At 40.0% G+C, this 8,404-nt stretch overlaps 1 protein-coding gene across 2 annotated transcripts in view; it reads left to right on the top strand.

Annotated features, from left to right (window-relative positions):
* The window catches only part of pthlha (parathyroid hormone-like hormone a), a 17,069-nt gene extending 9,046 nt beyond the window's left edge, over positions 1-8,023 (top strand). For both annotated transcript variants that reach the window (XM_036576614.1, XM_036576613.1), the window contains exons 3-4: positions 5,801-6,328; positions 7,239-8,023. In XM_036576614.1, coding sequence (XP_036432507.1) covers positions 5,801-6,305 — 505 coding nt within the window. In that variant the 3' untranslated portion in view covers positions 6,306-6,328; positions 7,239-8,023. The remainder of the gene's footprint in view (positions 1-5,800; positions 6,329-7,238) is intronic.
* The last annotated feature ends 381 nt before the right edge of the window (positions 8,024-8,404 follow it).

The raw sequence follows: 8,404 nt of genomic DNA on the forward strand, positions 1-8,404 counted from the left end.
ATATATATATATATACATATATGTATATGTTCTGTAATACTATTAAATAACATAAAAATATAATACACAAACAATAATAATAATAATAATACAAATTATAATAGCAACAACATTTTATTATCATTATTATCATTATTATTATTATTATTATTACAATCATATCACTTACTGTGTGGTAGGGAAAAAAGGTAGCTGGCACTCACAGGGTTGGAAAATGTGCTCATTTGGAGATCGTGCCGGGAGCTGTTTTGATAGTTAGCGCCCACCTGTGTGTTTGCTTAGAGAAGGGGGGGAATGCTCACCCTGATGGAGCGCTGACACCACCCCCCTACCCCTCCAGTCTCTCTGATCAGCCTCTTCACAGTTTGTCAGGCACTCAGTCCATTTTTCACCAAGGCAACTGTCCATTTCCCACTGTTTTTCCTACAGTCCACCCTGTGACTCTTATGACTCGGTGTTACAAGGGGTCCACTCTCTGATAGAGTAAGGGGGATTACCAAGAGGTGAGGAGTAAGAGAGCGACAAAATGAGAGAGAGAGAGAGAGAGTGCTGATGCTGGGCTAGGCGGCGGCCCAAGCTAAACGGGTTCTCCTGCTGGAGCATATTATGCCTATCCGAGCAAACGCGCTTTCAAGTTCTGTGCGCCCCTGAGCAGGGTCCAGGATGCAAAACACGGTTCTAGAGAGCCGTTCCCTTTGGAAAGCTAATCTCGTAATGTTTGTGCACTCTTCGACCCTCCCAGTGACGGGCCGATCCTCCAGTAGCCTTTTAATGAAGAGATAGTGAGCCAGTGAGAAATTGACTGAGGGTGTGTGAAAGCAAGTGGGTGCTTGTTGAGACTTGTGTATCTGAGAAAGGTTGTGTGTGCCAAAGAGAGAGAGAGAGAGAGAAAAGAGAGACCGTGTTTGTATGTGAGCGAACATCTCCCTGCCCAGTAGGGCATCCTGTAACTTTCCTGAGTTTTACTCATGCTGTTAGTATTCCACACAGTCAGCTCACTGTTATAAATATGTCTTATAAAAGTGCATATCACTGTCATTAGAAAACCTTTTTATCTCCAATGATCTAATTTTATAGAAGGAAAAAAATTGCCAATGTACTTTTTTATTCAAAGTAATTCTGCATTATCTCTATTCGTGCATTTGTCCCGAAATGTTCACATAATGCAAAGGGAAGCTTTTTTTCAAATGGAGAAACCTTTCTTTTGACAGTGATGATAATCACAAAGAACAGATTCTCATCTAAGAAAGATTTGGATGTACTTGTTGGGACGATACAGACAGCTTTCTGCATAAGGGGAATCGAGACATACACTCACTGTAGGGCCACAGCAGACTCAATCTTCTGCCTAACTCCACTGAGTGCTCTGACTGAGGTTGCTTTCACAGTCAAAGCTCTACAGGGAGGATCTGTAGGAACTGTAGTGTTGATGCAGGACGCGGCTCAGGACTGATTCATATGTCTGTGTTGGTGTGTCTGTGTGTGTGTGCGTGTGGTCTCAACTCCCATATAACCAACCGACTTTCAAATGTGTTTGTTTGTTGGGGATAGAGTCTGGAGGCTGGTTGTTGGGGATGTTTTGGATGAGTCCATTGGGCTGACCGTTTGTTTTGCTATTTAATGACCTGTGTCTAGGTGCCAAGGATGTGATGTGTCATATGACCTTTGACCTCTGAGCTTCAGTACTGCCAGAAAAGCAAGATGTTTTCTCATAACTCTGCCACCCACAGTGAGCAAGCTATTTTTCATTGGAAATATTACACAAATACTTACTGCTATATCGATTAATCAGTAGCAATCGCTGCCAGGACAGTAATATCTAACCAGTAAATGTCAATAGATTTAGTGATTCAGTTTTGTCTAATGTAATCTGATGAGCTGAATGTTTTGGCCTTTCTTCCTGATAATATCTCTAATAGACTGAACTCTCATTCACACAAAGGATATTAAAGTATCATGTTAGCGTCAACTGGATCCAAACAACACAGGTCCTCTTTCAGCAGAATCCACTCAAGATCTTTTATCTACATACGAGCTCACAAAACATCCAAAAGGGCGTTCACCATTTATAACAAGCTAATGCTGACAAGTCCATGGAGTTGACAATCTGCCATCAAGCACAATGCCTCCTACTGGAGTTTAAAGTGGCTCTGCGCCAAGTCAGCCAGCAAAGATCAAACACATGAGCCAGAAAGGTTTTTTCTGAAAGCACATGCATTGTGGCAAAGGCCTGCGCTGGGGCACTTCCATTGCCACCCTGTCTTTTAAACCAACAGAGATAAACATCTTCATACCTTCAGATGGGTCAAAAAGCAACAATTGGACAGGTGCCGTGCAGTGACCTTTTCATTTGTCACTTTTCATCTCGCTCTCTCTCTCTCTCTCTCTCTCTCTCTCTCTCTCTCTCTGACTGTGCCTTGGGGAACATTTGAACTGATCTTAAAAACAAAGCAATGTGTTTTAAAAGAAATATCTGAAGTCACATAAACACACTCTTATTAGGTTCTCTCTTGGCACTATTACTTAAGCCAGGATAAAAAAAAAATTTTGTTAATTACGAGTTTATTTATGTCTGTATAAATCATTTTATAGTTGGGTGTTCCACCAACTGAAAAAAAAATTAAATTAAGGTTTTGAGAAACTCATTTTGGCAAATGTTCAAGGTAAATGTTCACTGTGTTACGCAAGTGCAAATGCAAGATCCAAATTAAGAAACATATTTTCTCATGCAATTACTTTTTACATTTTTCAAACATGCTTGTAAGAAGTTATTTTAAAAAAAACTGCAAGCTTAACTAATTAACTTAAGATTTCAGACCAGATTTCCTGCTGTATTTGACTTTGACTTCACTGCATCACATGCAAGCTGACACATATATGTCAGCTCAAGAAAGCTCGAAATAATTGGTTACTTGTCTTCATGAACTTTTGATTAATAGATGAGTGGATAATGTTCGTGAGTAGACCCGTGGTAGTTCTGACTGTGTTTGGCATTAGTGCAAAGGAACTGCAGAACAATGTGCAGCCTGGCATGAAATCCCAGGCTGATCCAACATACAATTTAGAAATGATAACACACTTCTCCAACCCCACTGCCACAGCTGACTCGATGCCCGTATTTTCTACAGGCGCTTTCTTTCATTGTTTCTCGCTCACTCATTTTGTACGATCTGCTTGGTCTCTCAGGTTAGATCAACTTTTCTTTCTCTCTTATTCTCTTCCTCACTCAATCATTCTGAATGATATTCTTGGTCTCTCATTTTGAAGGAGATTTTTTCTCTACCACTCACTCTTTCACACTCTCCCACTCATTTTGTACGACCTGCTTGGTCTCTCATTTTAGAGAACCTTCCTCCTCTATCGCTGGGAGCTTTACTTTAATTTGAATTTCCTTCAGTCATACATATCTTCTGCTACCACATTTTGACAGTGCAGAGCAGAGCTTTGATGCAGTTCTAGTCCAGGTCATCTGAAGTACCTGATCTGGTGTTGGAATTTCCAGACCTGACCAAGCACCATTACCTTTACTATACCAAACAAAGTATTTCAACAAATAGCACATACCACTCTGCAAGAAAATATTCAACAAATATCATATATCAATCCGCAACGTATAAAGAGAAACATATAAAACTATAGGAACCTGACCTAAGGTCAGGGTTGTGTATTTGCAGTATTCTGTGTAATGTAGTGCCCCAATGTCCCTGAGCCCTGCACTGGGGGTTCTCTTTAATCCGAGCTCCAGAACAAGGCCTTCTTGTGTGTGCTTCCTGACAGAGCTCCAATGTTTCACTTTTACCTTCACCTTGTCATTTTATGCCTGTCTGTTAGCTTATCTGTGCACACAGTGCAACTGGCTTTTGGCTTTTATGGGAGCGATTTGCACTCTCAGGGCAATTTCTCACTCATAAATCTCTCCGAATATATGGTAAAAATAATGAGGAGTGACAGAAGTGAGGAGCTTTTTCCTCAACCAGCACACGTCAGGCTAGGACACAACGCGTTATTTAGGAGACACAGGAGGAGGATAAACGGACTTTCCAAAGAAAGGAAAACTCATCTCCAAATGCCTGGCAGGGAAATTCTCTCACAGATCAGTTTAACGGAACGGAAAAATGGTAATATTTGCAGCGTTACAAATTCCGTTGCTTGATATACAGATTTTGAATTTTATGGGTCAGACAAAGAGAGCTAGCACCTACCTGTTAAGCTTCAGTGAGTTTAAAGCAGAGCTGTACAACATATAATTTGTTAAATGTTATCCAATATTAAATGTTAAATGTAATACTGGCCTTTGAAATATTGATACTGCAGAAGGCAGCAAGGTGCAAGTTTTCTTTTGTGTACTGTGTAATCAGTGGTGGACAATGGTATCAGCTTGTAGCATCCTACACAAAACACAAATGAGTAATTTTACAGACAATGGTCATAGACAACATTAAGTATAAACATGCATTCTTATATATAAAACCACAGTAAGGCAAGTGGCAGCTCTTTACCAACAGTGAAAACCTTTACTAAGACATGACTGAACTTGTCCTGATGTGACCAACTCTTCACTGATATACTCTACTGCCACCTGCTGGTTATTCTGGTGCGTGCAGTCCTATTCCTCCCTAGCAGCTGCGGAAAGTGGGTCTCAGACCCACCACCGCTCTCTCAAGAGTGAAAGAGTGAATATTTTGAAATAGCACTGAATTATGCTTTACTTTGGCACATTCAAGACACCAGCTCTGTGATATGTGTAATTGTTTCAAGACACTTGGACTGTGCGCCCAGTATCCAAAACTGCATACGATAGCACAGGGCTTTTCGACTGCAGAAACTGTCAACTGTCAAAGGTACAGGCACTTGGACCCCCAAATAATTTAAAGTAGGACACAATGGCACCATTAATTAGAATTACTGCAAAAAGAGTTTAGGCTGCCTGTCAACATTTTAATCATCTTTCCTACAATGAATGGTCCAGTGTAATTCCTGGCTTTTGCTGTGACACAGGAATGTACAGCTTAAGACAGTTCTGATGTACTATGTTTAAAAGACAGTCAACCATGGAAGTGTCTCTAAAAACAGTTAAAAACTTCTGGACCCCCTGACAAGTAGTTCCACGGCCCAGTGCCTTCTTTGAAGGTGTTTCACATCATCACTCAGTGATTTATTTTGGTTAGATGCAGGGATCTGGAACTGTTGAGTCTTTTGGGGAAATGCAAAATGAGCAAGGCCCTGGGTCCAGGAGTTGGTTTCACAAGGTCTTGCTGCTTTGTAAAGAGGGGAAATTTGGCATAGGGTTGATCATCAGTGAGGATTTCAGTTACACACACTGTGTTGTGTTCTAGGGGAGAGCATCACTGTGTTTTGGGTCGATTTACAATTATTAGAAGCCAGACATGCGCAAAGAGGATGTTTGCTAAAATGCCACACAGAGTAATCAGTGTCTCCTTCCTCTATGGCTACAACTAATAATTATTAATTTATTTAGTATCAACTAACTACTAGTCAGTTAATTGCCTAATCAAACAATTATATCCTCTGGGGTTTCCTCTCACACCATCATAGTACCGCCATCATTCAAAGTACCCAAAATTCTTCTTGTAATGTACTGCAATCTGTCAGATTGCCTGCCTTTATCATACAAAGATTATGGAGAATTAAAGAGAGAATCTTTTGTTTAAAGCAAACAACAATTTTTTCCACAATCAGTGTCAACACTGACTGATTGATGCAGTTGTACTCTTCTCATATACAACAGTCAATTTTACAAAGTCATTTAACTGAATTGCTCTCTTTCTCCCTCTCTTAGGAAGCGGTCAGTTACCCATGCCCAGCTGATGCATGACAAGGGTCGGACGCTGCAAGATTTTAAGAGGCGCATGTGGCTGCATGAACTGCTGCAAGAAGTCCATACAGCTGACATCCGTGACGTGCAACAGAGGGGTGGGGTCAGTGGTGGTGGGGGCGGGGCTGTGAACGTGGGTATTCCAATGGGCGTCGGCATCAGTGTGAGCCCAGGCACTGTGCACCCAAAGCCCGCTGGCGGCACCAAAAATCTGCCAATCAGCTTCAACGTGGACGATGAGGAAGGCACTAACCTGCCGCAGGAGACCAACAAGTCTCAGCCATACAAAGATAGTGCCATGAAGGTGGGCGGGAAGAAGAAGAAGAAAGGGCGTACAGGGAAGAGGAGAGAAGGTGAGAAGAGGAAACGAAGAGCCCGTTCACTGAGCTGGCCAATGGTGGACGAGCTGGGCAGCGGCCTCCACCTGGAGTGGCGGCCACTTGCGGGCCTGCGAGGAGTGCTGCACTAGAACACTGTCAGTCTCTGACAACGGTAAAAATCGAGTCCTACTGTTTCTTATCTTTGCTCATACGCTTGAAACATTCTGTTTACATCTCAGAGACACATCATAAATAATTTTAATCTTTTAACACTGATGAGGCCACGCTTCAATTCCTCACTCTCATAACTATGTAAATTTCATAGTCTTTAGTGGGTAATTCACACACATCCACTTTCTCCACTTGCTTCTCTATGCTTCCACACAACAGAACTGCAAGCTCTTTGCATAATTGTGAACACGTGTGCAAATCCCCCCAGAAACAATGAGGCATGAACATACCACACACATACGTTAAAAAGAAAATACATGTGCAAGCAAACCAATAAACATACAGTACTGTGCAAAAGTCTCAAGCACCTAAACAAATAGTTTGAAACCATGTATCTCAGCAGCAAGTGTGCTTTTGGTTCCTGATTTCTCCTCAGGGTCCACAGCCATCTCACATATTTATTAAATTCCATCACCAGCACACCTGATTTACCTCAATGAAGTACTGATTAGCTAAATAGGTGCTGGATGATAACTACAAATACTATGGACCTGCCATGACCAGATGTTTGGAAATGGTTAAATAAACACTGACATACAAAAAAAATGCACTTATTCTAATATTAGTGCTTTTCTGAGAAATTACAAACTTACCATTCAATTAAATAGCTTTTTAAGTATATTAACCTCAATGGCCTACAACTTTTGCACAGTACTGTATTTGCTTAAACATATGTACACACACACACAAATGATTGTAAGGAGTTGTTTTTTTTTGTTGACATGTATCAATCAATCATGAATTTTGTATGAATTACTAAATTACTGAGCAGTGAGTTAATTATTGTGAATAAAACAGCACAGCAGTGACAGTGAAACTAATCTCCTCTGTATTCCTTTTTTGTCTTTCAGATCATTAAGGACATTTTAAAATGGACACCTAAATGCTCATGTTGCAGTACTCACTGTAATAGTGATTGTTTGGAAAATGTTAGGGAAATATTTATTGTTTGTAAATATTCACCAGACTAGTGGTAAACGAATAATAAAAGATAATGATAAAACATTATTCAGTGCTCTGTGGGGCTACAGATTTTGATCTTTGTGAATACTTTGCTTCTTCTTTTTTTTCTTTTTATTTTATATATATTTTTTGTTAGAACTATGCCAATTATCAGTGTCAGATTTGCAGTAATTTATTTTTGTTTGAATGGTGTATTTATTTTGTAAATGTATCAAGGTGCTGCTGACCTTCTATATTTTTGTACCATAATGCACTTTAGACATATAAATATAAATCTATATACAAGTAATGTTGTTAATTGACTTATTTTGTGGTTATCTGAATGAAGAAATCAACAGTCCTCCCATCATGTTTTAGCCCACTTCTCCGTTTAGTTTGTTTGTTCGCTTTGGCATCCATTTTGTTTATGTTCACTGTTTATACTTTTGTTTTCTGTTTCTTTTGCTGCTGACTTGGATGGCCTGTGTATCATCCACAAATTCAGTCCTTAAAACCCTATGTAAATGGTATCCTTGCCTGCCCACCCACCGCCCAAGACTGGAGACGCGTTGTTTGTGTCCTGCCTGTTTAGACCACAGCTCAACTTGTACATAAAGAGCAAACGCTATTGACTTAAATCTTGTTCTTTGGCACTTGCACTGAGTGAACAATCCTGTATTGAATGGATTAAACATCTGACAGTCACCCCGCATTGTCTGTTTTGCCTCCTGTGAGTGTGTCTCTTTTAAAGTGTGTGTGTGTGTGCCCATAGGAGTGCAGTCTAACCATGAACGTATACAAAAAATGATAAACACACATAAACATACAGTTGTATGCAAATGTTTGGCAACTGCTGGCCGCATTACATATTTTATTAATAAGTGAAACAAAGTAAACACAACTTTCGCAGCAAACTTTATTTATTTATTTAGCTGGTTAGTTGCAAATGTCAATGCAGTTACTTTATATTCAATTAACATAGAAAATATAAAAAACTAATTAGTAATTGTGGCATGTGCAAAATCTGTACACCCTGCCAGTATAAAGTCTCAGAATTTTGTTAGAACCTAATTGA

The sequence above is a fragment of the Colossoma macropomum genome, unplaced genomic scaffold (genome assembly GCF_904425465.1).
Source record: "Colossoma macropomum unplaced genomic scaffold, Colossoma_macropomum, whole genome shotgun sequence".
In the NCBI taxonomy this organism is placed as follows: Eukaryota; Metazoa; Chordata; class Actinopteri; order Characiformes; family Serrasalmidae; genus Colossoma; species Colossoma macropomum.